Source organism: Budorcas taxicolor, chromosome 23, assembly GCF_023091745.1.
Source record: "Budorcas taxicolor isolate Tak-1 chromosome 23, Takin1.1, whole genome shotgun sequence".
Taxonomy (NCBI): domain Eukaryota; kingdom Metazoa; phylum Chordata; class Mammalia; order Artiodactyla; family Bovidae; genus Budorcas; species Budorcas taxicolor.
In genome coordinates, this window is record NC_068932.1 from 20,730,523 (window position 1) to 20,749,048 (window position 18,526).

At 38.3% G+C, this 18,526-nt stretch overlaps 1 protein-coding gene across 2 annotated transcripts in view; it reads right to left on the reverse strand.

The window, feature by feature from the left end:
- Positions 1-243: 243 nt before the first annotated feature.
- The window catches only part of CHUK (component of inhibitor of nuclear factor kappa B kinase complex), a 40,712-nt gene continuing 22,429 nt past the window's right edge, over positions 244-18,526 (reverse strand). The window contains exons 15-21 of one of the 2 annotated variants that reach the window (XM_052660661.1): positions 17,838-17,947; positions 16,986-17,035; positions 5,531-5,627; positions 5,091-5,238; positions 4,467-4,568; positions 2,166-2,265; positions 244-1,420 (exon numbers count right to left, since the gene is read on the reverse strand). In XM_052660661.1, coding sequence (XP_052516621.1) covers positions 2,197-2,265; positions 4,467-4,568; positions 5,091-5,238; positions 5,531-5,627; positions 16,986-17,035; positions 17,838-17,947 — 576 coding nt within the window. In that variant the 3' untranslated portion in view covers positions 244-1,420; positions 2,166-2,196. Of the gene's footprint in view, positions 1,421-2,165; positions 2,266-4,449; positions 4,569-5,090; positions 5,239-5,530; positions 5,628-16,985; positions 17,036-17,837; positions 17,948-18,526 lie in introns of both variants that reach the window. The other variant, XM_052660660.1, reaches the window with a different exon arrangement.

Here is an 18,526-nt window from a genome sequence, read left to right on the forward strand (position 1 = left end):
GGACACGGTATAAGCATAATTTTTAGAAACAGATAGTGATGACAGGCCATCTCAGGAGAAAAGACTATATTAAAGAAGCTACCCAATACTGCCTTTACCGTAAGTCTGTTTCATTCCTAAGTACACTAAAAGCCTGTTATGTTACTCTGTGCTCCAACTCTGCTTCATGGAACCTTCACATTTTCTCAAAGCATATTCAATTATTCTGCTACAGTCTGATTTTAATGAATAGAGATTCAGAAAGTAATTTAAAAACTGTTTAATACACAAAGTGAAAAACTGTCTAGAATACAAAAGCATTTCACATTTTTAAAACAAGTAATACCTTCTAAATTATTTAACAGACAATAGATCCACAATCCTTTATCTGAAACCCTGTCTGCGGCCATACCATCTTGAAGGCAACCCAATCTAGTCTTGAAACCCTTGGGGACAGATGCTTCAGAATTATGAAATTTTCAGATTTTAGAAAGGTAATTCAGTGCATATACCATACTACATAAACCTCAGGCAGGGTCTGTGCCAGCACCCTTCCCCCTAATAATCAAATACAGTAATATTTCTGCAGCAAAAGAAAAGAATATTCACACTAAATGGGATAAGTAGACTCACTGTCAATTCTTGTTGGATGTGCAAGCAGATGAATTTTGTCATCAATTTTATGAAAAATCTTGTTTGGAATTATAGATAAAGAATGCAGATCTTTATAAATTTGTATGACAAGACATGAAAGATTCCTTAAAAGACCCATTTTTACAAATGAAAACAGATAAGCTTTCAAATACATTATAAATTAACAGGTATCTTCTCTTTGATATTATTAAATGTACATCTTAAATACATATACACATAGCACACTTAACAAGATTTGGAAGAATCAATTGGTATTAAAGGCACAAATGCACAATCCCTTTCATAGGAAAGGGATACAGTCAAATGTGCAGTAAAATGGAAAATGGGATTAAACTCTTTTATGAGGCTGGAAAGAGCACTGTTAAGTGCAACACAAGTACAACACAAGCAGTCTCTCCCACAGAAACACAGGCAAACACTTTTTACTTAGAATACATGTTGAGATTTTCTTCTCTGTATACATTATTTTGGCCTTATGCCCAAAAGTTAAATGTTGAAAGAATCAGTTAAATAAGTAATGTTTTACCAAGTTTGAAGACAAATGGATTTAAGTCCACTGACTCATAACATTCTATCTGTTCAGAAGTTAAAATTACCCAGAGTCAAAATATTATGCTGTAAAATCATGTGGAGTTTCTGATCATAGTCATTTCTTCCATTGACTGGTATTTGAAGAATGGCTTCATGGGAGAAAAACAAATGTCCAACATGTGCAGCAACAACTTCATAGGTTTCAGGAGAGTCACTAAGTGGCAAGTCATTCTGTTAACCAACTCCAATCAAGACTCTAAAACCAGGCATGAAAAAGTTACCATTAGATGTTGACTCTAAGCAGTAGGTATATGGGTGTTCATTTTTGCAAGTTTTCTGTTTATTTGGAGATTTTATAATCAAAAGTTGAAAAACCAAAAATACAAATAAGTTACAATTAAAGAGTTTAGTTTACCTTAATTTCTACTAACAAAAAAAAAAATTTCAAAGAGTTTTCAGATATTTGAAGCAAATAATGAAAGAGGAAAAAACAAAGAATTAATATCAAGACTAAACATAGTAAAAGTTAATTCAGTAAATATTTTATTGTAGTTTCGCCAAGTTTTAACAAATCAGTAATTCATAGCAATCAAATCTTCATAAAAACACTTCTGTTAATAACCATATTAACATTATTCATTTTGCACACAACAGTTACTATATTTGAAGTACAGTACAAATTATGCCCCATCTTACTGGGAAAACTGACTGCAGAAGCAAAAAAGTACAGACCATTTGATTTCAGTGGTCACACTGCAAAGAAAGCTCACCAATCATTTAACTTTACCAAAAATGCTATTAAAGATTACTGATGGTATAATCCTAGTATATCCATGAGTAAGAGAAGATGGGGAGTTGAGGTTAAGCATTCCTCAAATGCTCTTTGCTCTGAGTTCTATTCCCCAGCTGAATCCCAAACACCAGATAAGTCCACCATGGAAAGTTAAGCCCTTTGCACCCAACACACTTAAAACACACATCCATATTCATATAAAACTTACCATCATACTGTTGCCCTGTTTTTCATTTGCTTCATGAATAATAGTGCTTAAATGGCCAAGACAGTTCAAATTTTCTTCTATCATTTGTGCTAAAGTCTCCCTGTCGAATGAAAGCAAAACGGCATATGAATTTCCTCTACTTTCTGATTTTCAGGGTCAGGATGATACTGCTCTTCCTACAACACCACAACCCAGCAACCCAACACAGCTGATTCCTGTTGTCTTCAGTTTGCTCATCCCTCCCACCCTCTGCCCAGCTCTAATGATAAGGAGTCCACTATAACGCCAATCTGATTTTCCTCTAATATAAGTGGCACTTATATACAACTTTTCCCCCCTGAAAATGCTCACTTGGGGAAAAAGAGATCCTGTGGCACAGCCAGATGAAAGATCTCTTTTTGTTTCTGGAACATTTCCTTTTCCTTACAAGTAGTAAAAACATCAGCATGCTTACTTCTGAGACACAAATGTAGGGGAAGAGACAGAAAAGATAAGCTATCTTTTCTGCAAAGATTAGGGAAGGTGAAAAAAACTGTGGAAAATATAGATAACAGCAATGAAAAAGAAAAGCAAGCTGATTCCTGATGACAGCAGAAGAAAACTGTGACGGGGAGCTGCCAAGAACCAAGAAGTATCCTTGGAAATTTGAAGACAATCCTGAATCTGATTTCTATCTTCTATACTTGCCTCTTCCATATGGCCTCCATCCTTACCTTTTACTAACCCTCAGTCCCTACCCTAGTAGAACCAATTCCAGGCCATGGAAGATGGTCACTGTTAGCTGAGAACTAAATTCTCATTCAGCTTATTCAACAGATAGAAAAATTGAGGTCAACAGCCCCCAATCCTTGGTGGTTAAGTACCACAGGTATATTATTACTGAAACCAGTTTTCCTTTTGGAAAATATATTTTTAAATTCCTGGTGAATATATTTTTGCAAACAATCATAACCTCACACTGAAAATCACTTGTATAGAGGTAACATTTGCAACCATTTGCATTCTCTAATAAACCCAAGTGTCTCTAATGAAAGCAAAAAGATATTAAAGTTTATTTGTATCAATTCTGATTAATGAAATATTTCCTAAAGTCCATATAACTAATTATAGCCTATGCTCTAGCTGTGGATGTGCTACATTGGGCCAAATGTATAATGACCCTAAAATATACCCTAGAACTTGCTTTCTTTAAGAAGATAAAATACCTGGTATCAGCTTGCCTTCCTGCCATGTGCTTTTCTCTTATAAAAGCAGAGTACAGAATGTGCAGCTCCTGACCTCCTGAGCAGTGATGTTACACGGCTGCACCTCTGCAAAACTAGTTATGGGCAGAGCTTCCAGGAAATAAGCGACAATACACAAGCTAGCAAAGAGCCACTGGCTCTGGATACGGCACATCTCATGCTGAGAAAAACAACAGAAATGGATAGTCATTCAGTTTTTAGCAGAAGAGTAGGAATTAAAGGAAAATATAGGACTTCAAACTTGAGTTGTTTCCAAAAACGATTTAAGGCACTGAAAAAAGTCTGATTTTTAGAATACTAAGTTATAAAATGAGTACTGCTGCTGCTACTGCTGCTAAGTCACTTCAGTCGTGTCTGACTCTGTGCGACCCCACAGACGGCGGCCCACTAGGCTCCCCTGTCCCTGGGATTCTCCAGGCAAGAACACTGGAGTGGGTTGCCATGTCCTTCTCCAATGCATGAAAGTGAAAAGTGAAAGTGAAGTCGCTCAGTCATGTCTGACTAGTAGCGACCCCATGGACTGCAGCCTACCAGGCTCCTCTGCCCATGGGATTTTCCAGGCAAGAGTACTGGAGTGGGGTGCCATTGCCTTCTCCGAAAATAAGTAGATTAAACTCAATTCCATTGGGGGGTGAAAGGCCCTAAAATGACAACTGCAAAAAGATAGCATAAATTCTTAGAGATAAATGATAAATTTAGGAATAAAGTATGGCTAAATTGTTTAATAAGTCAATAATAGAAAAAGAACTTAGAACTTGGATTGAGCTAATAAGAAGTAACATTTGCTGCAGATTCACTTCCCAAGCATTTTATATATACTGTCTAGCTGAATTTTCATAGCATTTCCCATTTTACAGGTGAGGAAATGTGAACATTGAAACAGACAAGTTAATTGTGTGGGGTTATTACAAAGGGACAATCAGGATTCAATTCTGGTCTATAAGGCAGTGAAGACTACATCTTAACCACTTCACTCTACTGTCTCATTCCCACCACTGCTCTTGAGCACACAACTATCTATTGTAACAAAGTGAACCCACCCATCTTGAGGAGTTACCACGCATGACAGAGGATGTTCACGTTCTGCTGAAGTTGGGGGCAGCTGAGGGGTTACACCTTCTAGACTGGATCCTACAAGGGACCGAGCAGAACTCTGTGTCTGAAGGAAAAAAATAAAATTACAGGCAAGCACCATCATGCATTCATATTCCTAAGACACATTTCTATCACTACTTTTAGGCACAACCAGAGTATTTCTGTACAAAACTATCTCCACACCCTACTAATTATCCTGTCCTGGACCTCTTTCTTCATTGACTAAAATCAGATGTCCATCCTTCCATTCTACTTTAGTTGGAGAAAAAAACTCCAGTTGAACAAAGGGGTGGTTTTTCAAATTAGCCAGGCACATCTATCCCCAAGTTTGGTTGGGTGACCACAGTGGTCTAGGGTTGGGTGGAGTATAAAAACAGGAAACTAGAAAGGAGAGAGAATGAAGGATGATCATGAAGTCCTACATCTGAATCACTAGTGAGACACCAAGCAAAGAACATGAGCATCAGCCCAACATAAAATACATATGTCTTCAAGAGGACAGAAATCATGCTGATAAAAAACCCTTTTGTAGGGAATAACAGCAAATTAGTGTCATATTAAATAATTCATATTAAAAATTACTTACACAGGCAATTTTAAGGAGATGCCATATTTCTTTCTGCCTCTTTCCCTGCATAAACATGACAGTATTGTCAGCTTCTTTGATGTTACTGAGGGCCATTTCCACCTTGGGCAGTAGATCAATAATCTTCTGCTTACAGCCCAACAACTTGCTGGAGAGGTAAAATCTGTGTCAGACACTTACATATTCCCCAAGACTGTACCCCATACTCCCAAACCCAGCTGGGGGAATGAGTCACAATCAGCACAGATTTAGTGACTGATCTGCAAAGCAGTGCAACACAGAGAGGACACTAAATGCATGCAGCTGTGGCTAAGCTCTGCAGCATAGTGCCAGTACTTTTCCTGGGTCTAGTATATTTACCAGAAACGGGTATTACGTTTTAAAAGGAACCTGGCAAAAGTTCCCTGGCTTTTCAGTAGGAAATAAAACAAAATTTCTACCTCAGATGACCAAATAGCTCCTTGAGAACCCGGTCCTGACTCTGCACAGTATGCACAATGATTTTCACCATCTCCGTGCTGTCGCTGTAGGAGTGATCTATAAAAGAACTCAGTCAGTAGGTATAACCTCTCTTCTGCATGAAACAAACCAGCCCTAAACAAAAAATTCCTAAAAATCTGAAATTAGTTTTAAATAATTAACATCTCCATTTAATTTCAAAACTAAATTAGTATAAAAAATTTTAAGATTATATATCTGTAAATAATCATATAACTAAAAGCAAAGTCTGTCTTTGTGTGTATGTAATGTATACATGAAAGTGAAAATGTTAGTTGCTCAGTCCTGTCTGACTCTGCAACCCCATGGACTATAGGCCGCCAGGATCATCTGTCCATGGATTTTCCAGGCAAGAACACTGGAGTGGGTAGCCATTCCCTTCTCCAGGGATCAAACTCAGATGTCCTGCATTACAGGCAGATTCTTTACCATCTGAGTCATCAGGGAAGCCCCAGGTGGCAAGAATACACAGAATGACTATACAAAAAAGGTCTTCATGACCCAGAAAACCATGATATATGGTCACTCACCTAGAACATCCTGGAGTGTGAAGTCAAATGGCCTTAGGAAGCATTACCAACAAGGCTAGTGGAGGTGATGGAATTCCAGCTGAGCTATTTAAAATCCTAAAAGATGCTGCTGCTAAAGTGCTACATCAATATGCTAGCAAATTTGGAAAGCTCAGCAGTGGTTGCAGAACTGGAATAGGTCAGTTTTCATTCCAATCCCAAAGAAAGGCAATGCCTCAAACTAATGTATAATTTTGCTCATTTCACATGTTAGCAAGGTAATACTCAAAATCCTTCAAGCTAGGCTTCAACAATACATGAACTGAGAACTTCCAGATGTAAAAGTTGAATTTAGAAATGGCAGACAGAACCAGAGATCAAATGGCAATCTCCACTCATTCACAGAAAAAGCAATTCCCCCCAAAAATCTGCTTCGTTGACTATGCTAAAGCCTTTGACTGTGTGGATCACAACTGTGGAAAATTCTTCAAGAAATGGGAATATCAGACCATTACCTGTCTCCAGGCCAAGAAGCAACAGTTAGAACCGGACATGGAACAATGGACTGGTTCCAAATTGGGAAAGGAGTCACGGCTGTATATTGTCACCCTGCTTATTTAAATTATATGGAGAGCACATCATACGAAATGCCAGGATGGATGACTCACAAGCTGGAATCAAGATTGCCAGGAGAAATATCAACAATCTCAAACATGCAGATGATGCCACTCTAATGACAAAGCAAAGAGGAATTAAAGAATTAGAGAGGATGAGGGTGAAAGAGGAAAGTGAAAAAGCTGACTTAAAACTCAATATTCAAAAAACTAAGATCATGGCATCCGGTACCATCACTTCATGGCAAATAGATGGAGAAACAATGGAAACAGTGACAGATTTTATTTTCATGGGCTCCAAAATCACTGTGGATGGTGACTGCACCCACAAAATTAAAAGATGCTTGCTCCTTGGAAGAAAAGCTATGACAAACCTAGACAGAGTATTAAAAATCAGAGACATCACTTTTTGCCAACAAAGGTCGATTATAGTCAAAGCTATGGTTTTTCCAGGAGTCATGTATGGATGTGAGAGTTAGACCATAAAGGCTGAGAGCTGAAGAATTGATGGTTTCAAATTGTGGTGCTAGAGAAGACTCTTGAGAATCCTCTGGACAGCAAGGAAATGAAACCAGGCAATCCTAAAGGAAATCAACCCTGAATATTCATTGGAAGGACTAATGTTGGAGCTCCAATACTTTGGTCATCTGACGCAAAGAACTGACTCATTGGAAAAGACCCTGATGCTTGGAAAGATTGAAGGCAGCAGAAAAGGGGCGACAGAGGATGAGATGGTTGGATGGCATCACCGACTCAATGGAGATTAAGTTTGAGCAAACTCCGGGAGATAGTGAAAGACAGGAAAGCCTGGTGTGAGGCACTCCGTGGGGTCACAAAGAGTCGGACAGGACTTACAGACTGAACAACGACAATGTGTACATAGATTTATCACTGTGTAATCAAAGACATTGCATCTTCTCTGTTTTAAGAAGAATTATCTTGGCTAATTCAAGCCCCAGACATATATGCAGCTTTCTGGACATGAGATCAATTTTTCTTAGATGACGAACATAATTTATTTAGAATAAGAATGACAATTCATCAAACTTTCACTGACTCAAAGGAGTTCCAGCTAGGTTGCTTGAAATTTCATGTTTATCCATCTGTTTATACCCATGAAAACACTGAAAAAAGCTGATCAACTTAAGCCAAATCTGACGCATAAAAGGACCTGCAGACATCTTGAATGTTCAGTTTGAGGGCAGTATGACATCTCAAAGTAAACTGGCAGCTGACAAAGATCCTCAAATGGGATGGTGGTCACAGTGAGTTCTACCATTATAGGAGATGCCAGCCACCTTTTTAAAAAAGCAAACCCAAAAACTAGCATTAACTGTTATGTTTCAAAAAATGGCTATTTAAGTTTTAAAAAATAGGAAGTTTGGTCATGGATCATGCTGGCATTTCCCCAGACAATAATTAATCTTGAATGCAAAAATAATAATATTATTATATGCTATTATCTACTTAACAGTTTTCTCATTTTAATACTCACAGGAGTCCCAAGAAATGGCTACTGATGCTACCCACATTTTACTATGAAAGGAATATCAAAAGAGATTTTTGAAAAGTTGTGTCCTGTGTTAGCACTGTATAGACCTCCTCAAGTACTCAGATTTAGTCCCCACACATGTTTTTCTGTCTCTTCCTCAAAAACAACCAAAGACAGAGTCTCCCAAAAGGCTTCTCTCCAAATAGCACTTATTAGTAAATCCCACAGATCAAGCCCAACAGCTTTGTCATATAACTATAAGGCATATAGCTCTTTTAGATGGCCAACGACCTCAGAACTTTAACCTACTCCAACATGGGGAAAGTTGGCTTTCACCATTTGCAGCTGAACAAGAATCTCAAGTCAACTCTGAACTGGAAAAGGCACCAAAGACCATATACCTCAAGTGTGATTACATTAGCCCCAACAATAGACAAAACTTCTTGTCACAACTTGTTTGTCAGTTGAGCTGACTATCAGTTCTTTGGATAACTTTGGATAGCAAATTTATTTCTAGGCCCTGTGATATGCTGATACCTGTGACTACTGCAAAGATTTTGTAAGAATAACCCAAACAAATTTTATCAATGACTGTGGAAAGTTAATTTGACTGAGTCAATGGATGGAATTTTATATATCTTCATCTACAATATCTGATTCATTGGTCAGGAGATGGAGAGTAATGAATACTGATTAAAGGAAAAAAGTTATCCTTGCTCTATTCGAAATCTTAAATTTCAGTATTTTACTCTAACTTCTATCATTTTTTTGGTCATTATTTTCAACTTTTCTGTCCTCTAATTGTTAGCAACATCCTAACCCTAGATCAGTCTAACCACCTGCTCTATCGGTTTTCTGTATCCAAGCTACTAAACATTACCATCAAAACAATTATACTTTCATTCTTTCTGCTGTCCTAACTAATTCACAGGTTTTCACTTCTGCTCTGGATTCTTAATAAATGTCCTGGACCAGCAACATCTGCCACTGCACACACCAGCTTTCAAAAGCATACTCATTTAGCATACTCCTTAAATCTATGATGTCACATCTCTTCTATTACAGTTAACCCAACATCTTACTTTGGGAAAGGAGGCTGTAAAGCAGTAAGAGTTTCACCTTTCACTCCCTATACCACAGAAATATCTATATCCACACACATCTCCCTCTCTAAGATCAGGAGCAACAAGCCCAACCCCTCCCACTATTCTCTGAAGTCAGCCCCTCAAAGTTGTTCAGAGACTTCCCTCTCCACAGGCTTTTGGCCCCAAGCGCATAAACAAGCTTAAGCCTTTCTTCTAAAAATTTACTTCCCTTCATTCTTCAACCTCTCTGAGCTGCTCATCTCTCTTCCTTCCTTAACAGCCAAGCTTCAGGAAACAATAGCTTAGATAACCAGGTTTCAAACTTACGGGTCTCAGGACACCTACACTCAAAAATCCTTAAGAACCGCAGGGTTTTTTAGGAATTAAACTGATAAATATAAAAATATTTATTTATTCATTAAAAATAACAAATTCATTATCAAAACATTTTAATCCAAAATAACTGTATTTTCCTCAAAAAATTTAGTGAGAGTATTTGGCATTATTTTACATTTTTGCAAATCTTTTTAATAACCCCACCAACTTATCAGAAAAGTATTTAAGTATTGAGAAGCTGACAAATTTTGGATGATGGACAGAAGTTTTCCTACATTCTAATTTTTTGCTTGAAACATGGAATTTTATCATTGACAACTAGTATTGTTTTTTTAAATCCTTCAAGTGATAGTCATGCTCCATTAATTTTTAGAAAATATCTGCCACATACGCAAATCTGAAGAACCACAGTTTATCTGATGATCATTGTTCCAAGTAAAAATGGTGTTCTGTTAAATAGGCTGGTCCACAAGCAATGTCAACAACTGCTGATGTGGTTTTCCTTAGGACAACCGTCATACCTCAGCAGGGCTTCCCTCATAGCTCAGTTGGTAAAGAATCCACTTGCAATGCAGGAGACCCCGATTCGATTCCTGGGTCAGGGAGATGCCCTGGAGAAGGGATAGGCTACCCACTCCAGTATTCTTGGGCTTCCCTTGTGGCTCAGCTGGTGAAGAATCTGCCTGCAGTGTGCAAGACCTGTGTTTGATCCCTGGGTTAGGAAGATCCCCTGGGGAAGGGAAAGGTTACCCACTCCGGTGTTCTGGCCTGGAGAATTCCATGGACTGTAAAGTCCATGGGGTCACAAACAGTCAGATACGACTGACTTTCACTTTCATACCTCAGCATGTAACAGAAGCACTTTATGAGTACTTTCCATTTTGTCACAGAGAATATTAAAAAGACATATACCTAAGGGTTGAGGTTTCTTTAGAATTTTTATTGCCTTATCAAGGACACTTTTAAATGAAACTGGCTTTTTTTTTTTTAAACTATGAACCCACATTGGTGAAAATCAGTGACTACTAGCATACTTTGGTGCTAGTGCCTTCATTCACGCTAAGCAAGGTGCAAGCTTTTTACCCATCAATGTTTTTGCAGCATCACTGAAAATGTCAACACAGTAAAAGAGGCAAATAACATTCTAGTATTGTGAAAACAGTTTTGACTTCACTGACTCCTCTTAAAAGGATCCTTCACAGATCCTCAGGGGTTCATGAGCTACACTTTTGAGAACTGCTGATCTAGACTGACTTCTCCATTTCCTCCTATCCCACTCCGTCCTCAGCCCACTACAATCTAGTTCTGTTCCCAAAAGGCCATTATTTTACCAAGATCACCAATCATGTCCAAACAACCAAGTCCAATGGATATTTTCATTATCATTTTTATTACCCACATCTCTAGCATTTCACCCTGATCATGTTCTTCTTGAAACTCTCTGTCCTATTCCCATCGTATCATTCCTGCTACACATTCAAGTCATTCCTCAATCTTTTTGTACACTCTTCTGCTTCTAGCCATTTCTTGAATGTTGGTATTCTCTAGGTCCATCCTTGGTTTTCTTATTCAACATATTTATTCAAGATGATCGCTTTATTCCTATGGCTAATTACTCTCAAACCAGCTAAATATCTAGTCTGGACTTCTCCACTAAATCCACATGTTCAATACATTCATACATATGTACATACAATACACATGTATATATGTATATATATGTGTGTTTATATATACATACATACATATATACTATTGTCCATCTTATTTAAATGTTCCACTGACACCTTAACATCAACATGTACAAAAATGAACCCACATTCTTTTCCCATTAAACCTGTCATCTTTCCTATACTTCCTATCATGGTGAGTGGTCCTCACCCACTGGAACTGGGTGCTAAGAGCATCTAATTGCTCTAGCCAGAAACTTGGCAGGCATCCATGACCCTCTAGGCCATCTCCTTCCACCCATATACAATCCATAACCCAATATTATCAGTTCTACTTCCTAAATACCTCTCTTGCCTTTATCTTCCTTTTCTTCACTGGCACTCCCCACTGCCACAGTTCAGGCTCTCTGCTTTAGTTCATGTCCTGCCTTATCCTGTGCCACAATTACTCAACAACCTCATAACTGATGAATGTCTCTAACCCAGCCACACTTTAATCCATTATCCACAATGTTACCAATGCAATATTTCTAAAATGCTAATCTGATCATGCCATTCTCCTGATTATATCTTTTTAGGGTTTCTCTTTGCCATCATGATGAAATCCAAAACTGTTACTGTGACATGCCAGATCCTTTGTGATCCAGTCACATTTCTCCTTCTGATACTCTATAATCCAGTCACAATACATTTCTCAAACATGCTAACTGCTACATGTATGTGTCTTTATCTATTATACTTGCATATATAAGAGTATATATACTCTTTCATATATACCTTTTTTCACCAAGCTACTGCTACTTATCCTTTAAGGCTCATCTCAGATGTCATCTCCTGCAGGAAACCTCCTCTAACCAACCATGACTAACCAATCAGGGTTAGATGCCTATTGTATATATATCTCATACATGTTTGTGGAAATTAACTGAACAAATTCCACTACAATAAAAACCAATGTAGAGGAGATTATGTTATTTGTTACATACTATTTAAGATTTGCATGTGTTTGTAATTTTAAGGTGTAAAAGTTACAGTTTTGTTTATTTGTTTACAATTTCAGTATCTAACAAATCAGGGCACAGAAGTCACGTTTTACTTCTTCCCTAATCCTTCAAAACAGATCAGTTTTTAACTGAAGGCTAATGCACATACATAATACTCTATAGTTTTCAAGCACTTTCACAAACATCCTGTCATATATAATGCCATATATAGTCACTGAGTTAGGAAAGTTAGATTCCTACCCCATTTTGCAGAAGAGGGAAATGAGATACCAGGAAAAAAAGTTATTTGCTCAATAAAGTGCCCAATTTAGAATTAAAGCCTTCTAATTCTCAATCCAGGTGCTTCCCTGGTGGCTGAGCTGTAAAGAATTCTCCAGTAATGCAGGAGACTTAGGAGACATGGGTTCAATCCCTGGGTTGGAAGATCCCCTGGAAGAGGAAATGGAAACCCAGTCCAGTATTCATTCTGGAAAAATCCCATGAACCAAAGGATCATGGTGGGCTATAGTCTGTGGGGTCAAAAAGAGTTGGACATGACTGAACATGCATACAATCCTCAATCCAGTGCACTTACCATCAGAACATGCTCTGTATTCAGCAGATGTTCAACAGAAATGAACAGTTTTGTCAATGAAATAAGCAACCAATGACCAGGTGCAGAGGAAGGCATTATCTTCAAAGTATACTGTTTTGGTCTAGCATATGGGCATCCCTCTGACGATTCCACACCTGAACCCACAGCCTCAAATTATTTCCAATCTCTTTAACTTTAAGCAGCATTTCTTTCTTTTTTTTTTTTACTTTACATCTTTCCACACATTTTCTTGCTTCCTCTTTTCCTTATTCTGAGTTCCTTTTTTCTCTTTCATTCCTTCCTTTCACTTTCCTTTAAAATTTTCTCTATTTCAAAATAAACTGGGACCTAATTAAACTTAAAAGCTTTTGCACAGCAGAAAACATAAACTATAAACATAAACAAGGTGAAACTATAAACAAGGTGAAAAGACAACCCTCAGAATGGGAAAAAGTAACACCAAATGAAACAACTGACAAAAGACTAATTTCAAAAATATATAAGCAGCTCATACAAATCAATACTAGAACCTAATCAAAAAATGGGCAAAAGACCTAAAGAGGCATTTCTCCAAAGAAGACATACAGATGGCTAATAAACACATGAAAAGATGCTCAACATCTCTCATTATTCAGTTCAGTTGCTCAGTCGTGTCCGACTCTGCGACCACATGAATCGCAGCACACGAGGCCTCCCTGTCCATCACCAACTCCCGGAGTTCACTCAAACTCATGTCCATCGAGTTGGTGATGCCATCCAGCCATCTCATCCTCTGCCGTCCTCTTCTCCTCCTGCCCCCAATCCCTCCCAGCATCAGAGTCTTTTCCAATGAGTCAACTCTTCGCATGAGGTGGCCAAAGTACTGGAGTTTCAGCTTTAGCATCAGTCCTTCCAATGAACACCCAGGACTGATCTCCTTTAGGATGGACTGGTTGAATCTCCTTGCAGTCGAAGGAACTCTCTCAAGAGTCTTCTCCAACACCACAGTCCAAAAGCATCAATGCTTTGGCGCTCAGCTTTCTTCACAGTCCAACTCCCACATCCATACATGACCACTGGAAAAATCATAGCCTTGACTAGATGGACCTTTGTTGGCAAAGTAATATCTCTGCTTTTCAATATGCTATCTAGGTTGGTCATAACTCTTCTTCCAAGGAGTAAGCATCTTTTAATTTCATTGCTGCAATCACCATCTGCAGTGATTTTGGAGCCCAGAAAAATAAAGTCTGACACTGTTTCCACTGTTTCCCCATCTATTTCCCATGAAGTGATGGAACCAGATGCCATGATCTTTGTTTTCTGAATGTTGAGCTTTAAGCCAACTTTTTCACTCTCCTCTTTCACTTTCATCAAGAGGCTTTTAAGTTCCTCTTCACTTTCTGCCATAAGGGGACTTTTCATTATAGGGGACTAAAATGCAAAAGTAGGAAGTCAAGAAACACCTGGAGTAACAGGCAAGTTTGGCCTTGGAGTATGGAATGAAGCAGGGCAAAGGCTAATAGAGTTTTGCCAAGAGAATGCACTGGTCATAGCAAACACTCTCTTCCAACAACACAAGAGAAGACTCTACACATGGACATCACCAGATGGTCAACACCGAAATCAGACTGACTATATTCTTTGCACCCAAAGATGGAGAAGTTCTATACAGTCAGCAAAAATAAGGCCGGGAGCTGACTGTGGCTCAGATCATGAACTCCTTATTGCCAAATTCAGAATTAAATTGAAATATCACTCATTATTAGGGAAATGCAAATCAAAACTTCAATGAGATATCACCTCACTCTGGTCAGAATGGCCATCATCAAAAAATTGACAAACAATAAATGCTGGAGAGGGTATGGAGAAAAGGGAACCCCCTTGCACTGCTGGTGGGAATGCAAATTGATACTGCTACTATGGAGAACAGTATGGAGATTCCTTATAAAACGAGGAATAAAACCACCATATGACCCAGCAATTCCACTACTAGGCATGTACCCTGAGGAAATCAAAATGAAAAGGACATATGTAACCCATGTTCATTGCAGCTATTTATAATAGCTAGGACATGGAAGCAACCCAACATCCATTGACAGATGAATGGATAAAGAAGCTGTGGTATATATATACAATGGAATATTACTCAGCCATAAAAAGGAACACATTTGAGTCACTCCCAATGAGGTAGATGAACCTAGAGCCCATTATACAGAGTGAATTAAGTCAGAAAGAGAAAACAATTAACATATGCTAACACATATATCTACTTCTGCTTTACTGACTATGCTAAAGCCTTTGACTGTGTGGATCACACAAACTGTGGAAAATTCTTTAAGAGATGGGAATACTAGACCACCTGACCTGCCTCTTGAGAAATCTGTATGCAGGTCAAGAAGCAACAGTTAGAACTGGATACAGAACAGACTGGTTCCAAACTGGGAAAGGAGTACATAAAGGCTGTATATTGTCACCCTACTTATTTAACTTATGTGCAGAGTACATCATAAGAAATGCTAGAATTAAGACTGCCAGGAGAAATATCAATAACCTCAGATATACAGATGACACCACCCTTATGGCAGAAAGTGAAGAAGAACTAAAGAACCTCTTGATGAAAGTGAAAGAGCAGAGTGAAAAAGTTGGCTTAAAGCTCAACATTCAGGAAATTAAGATCATGGCATTTGGTCCCACCACTTCATGGCAAATAGACGGGGAAACAATGGAAACAGTGACAGACTTTATTTTTGGGGGCTCCAAAATCACTGCAGATGGTGACTGCAGCCATGATATTAAAAGATGCTTGCTCCCTGGAAGAAAAGTTATGACCAAGCTAGACAGCTTATTAAAAAGCAGAGACATTATGTCAACAAAGGTCCATCCAGTCAAAGCTCTGGTTTTTCCAGTAGTAATGTACAGATGTGAGAGTTGGGACTATAAAGAAGGCTGAGCACCAAAGAATTGATGCTTTTGAACTGTGGTGCTGGAGAAGATGAGATCCAACCAGTCCATCCTAAAGGAAATCAGTCCTGAATATTCACTGGAAGGACTGATGCTAAAGCTGAAACTCTAATACTTTGGCCACCTGATGCGAAGAGCTGACTCATTTGAAAAGACCCTGATGCTGGGAAAGATTGAAGGCACAAGGAGAAGGGGACGACAGAGGATGAGATGGTTGGATGGCATCACCAACTCAATGGACCTGAGTTTGAGTAAACTCCAGGAGTTGGTGATGGACAGGGAGGCCTGGCGTGCTGCAGTCCATGGTGTCACAGAGTCAGACATGACAGAGCAACTGAACTGAACTGAACACATATATACGGAATATAGAAAGATGGTACTACAAAACCTATTTGCAAAGCAGCAATGGAGACACAGACATTATGAACAGACTTATGGAGATGGCTAGGGTGGCAGGGGGGATGCAGAGAAGGAGTGGGTGGAGGGTATGGAGAGAGTAACATGGAAATATACATTACCATATGTAAAATAGATAACCAATGGGAATTTGCTGTATGACTCAGGAACTCAAACCAAAGCTCAGTAACAACCTAGAGAGGTTGGATGGGGAGGGAGGTGGGAGGGATGTTCAAGTGGGAGGGGACATGGGTAAGCCTATGGCTGTTTCATATTAATGTCTGGTAGAAACCAATGCAATACTGTAAAGCAATTATCCTTCAATTAAAAATAAATATATTAAAAACTTTTCTATTTCAAACTTTATTACTTTGCCTTCCTAATTTCTTAAATTCTCACAGACTTAAATGCTGTTGTGCTATAAACATCTCAATGTGAAGCTGAAGTGTTAGTCGCTCAATCATGTCTGACTCTTTGCCACCCCATGGACTGTAGCCTGCCAGGTTCCTCTGTCCATGGAATTCTCCAGGCAAGAATACTAGAGTAGTTTGCCATTCACTTCTCCAGGGGAACTTCGTGACCCAGGGACTGAACCCAGGTCTCTTGCATCGCAAGTAGATTCTTTACCAACTGAGCCACTAGGGAGCCCCTAAACATCTCAATGGCAATACCAAAACTGGAACTAATTCTGCAGCTTGCTTAAAATCCAGTTTCACAGATTTGTTAAGCTAGTGATGGTTTCCTAAAATGCCTTTGTGTACTGTGAAAGTGTCTTACCTGAAGGTCTGTGCTTTAACTGCTTATATAGATCAATTGCACGCTGTTCCCTATGAAAGAGAAAACATGTTCTAAACATGAAGATAGTTTAATGACTTTAATAATTTCCAACTTGAAATGAACAATATTATTTGAATAGAGTAACGACCCTATTTTCAAGTAATTATATATTGCCAACGAATATTTTACAGGGTGTTTTGCTGGGTAATAAGCAAGATCTTAAGATGCAAAGTTTAATATACTAAGTACCTGCTCTGATCTACCATCACTTATATAGTATCTCTGCACCAGAAACACGTAAATGGGAAAAAAATTATGTCCTGTGATTAAAGAAAAAAAATCTGAAGTTTCTAATCCAAACACTTAGGAAGTTAACCTTATTTAGGGAATTTAATAAATGATACCTTCCTTAAACCAGAAGTGTGGTAAGTAGGGAAATAGTTTGAACTTAAAATACTTGAAAAATTATTAACACTCACATGAAAAGATGCTTGGATTTAAAAGCAAAGGTCATGGAAAAGAATTTGAAAAAGAATAGGTGTATATATATATATATGGCTGAGTCCCTTTGCTATATACTTGAAAGTATCACAACATTGTTAATCAACTATAATATAACCCCAATGTAAAATAAAGTTTTTTAAAAATAAATAGTAAACGTCAACCCAAAGAGTTATTGCCAAAATTTCCTGTGATTAGGAAAAAACTTCCTTTTTAAATATGATGCCAATGTATTTGTGGAAAGAAAACTATAGAAAAGAACCACATATAATCTTCCAGAAATACAATGAAAGAATAATCTGCTACCAAAAATTACAGACACCAACACTAACAACATGACTTCACCCTTACAGAGATTCCATCAAGTCTCCCTGACGTCGTCCATAGGGGCTCTTCTGTAGCTCCATGATTTCAGTGTGCAGGGACATGATTTGATCCTCCAGGTACCCAATGACACCCACCTAAAATATGATGAAACACAAAAGAAATGACAGGCTCACCACTACACAGTATGAGGAACTCAGAGAATAACTTCTTACAGTAACAGAACAAAGTGATTTAATATAAAACACTGATTTTGTTCAAGCCTTTTTGTCTCTCAGATTATGGCATGTAACTTTCATATGAGAACCAACTTATTTCAGGCTTCTCTCCTGACAACAGTAGACTACTAGCATTTTCTTTCTCCTCCTGAGAAGGAAAAAGACAGAAGTGTCACTAATAAGTAAAAGTGACTATCAATACCACTGCATCTTGGTTCTACAATTTTCAGTGTCTCTTGTTACCAACTTGAATAAGGATGCAGAAAGATAAAGACACTGGATTTCCCAGCCCAGGATACCAACTGCCACACTCATTCCTCAGGAAGTGCTGGCATCAAGGAGAGCAACAATTTAATGGGACCACAGACAGATGTACCAGGTAAAGAAGGAATCTGCCACCTACAGTGTGACCATAAAAAATTTATTGTCCAAACCAGCAAAATTTTGAGAGTATTATTGATAATAAGGGCTTCCCTGATAGCTCAGTTGGTAAAGAAT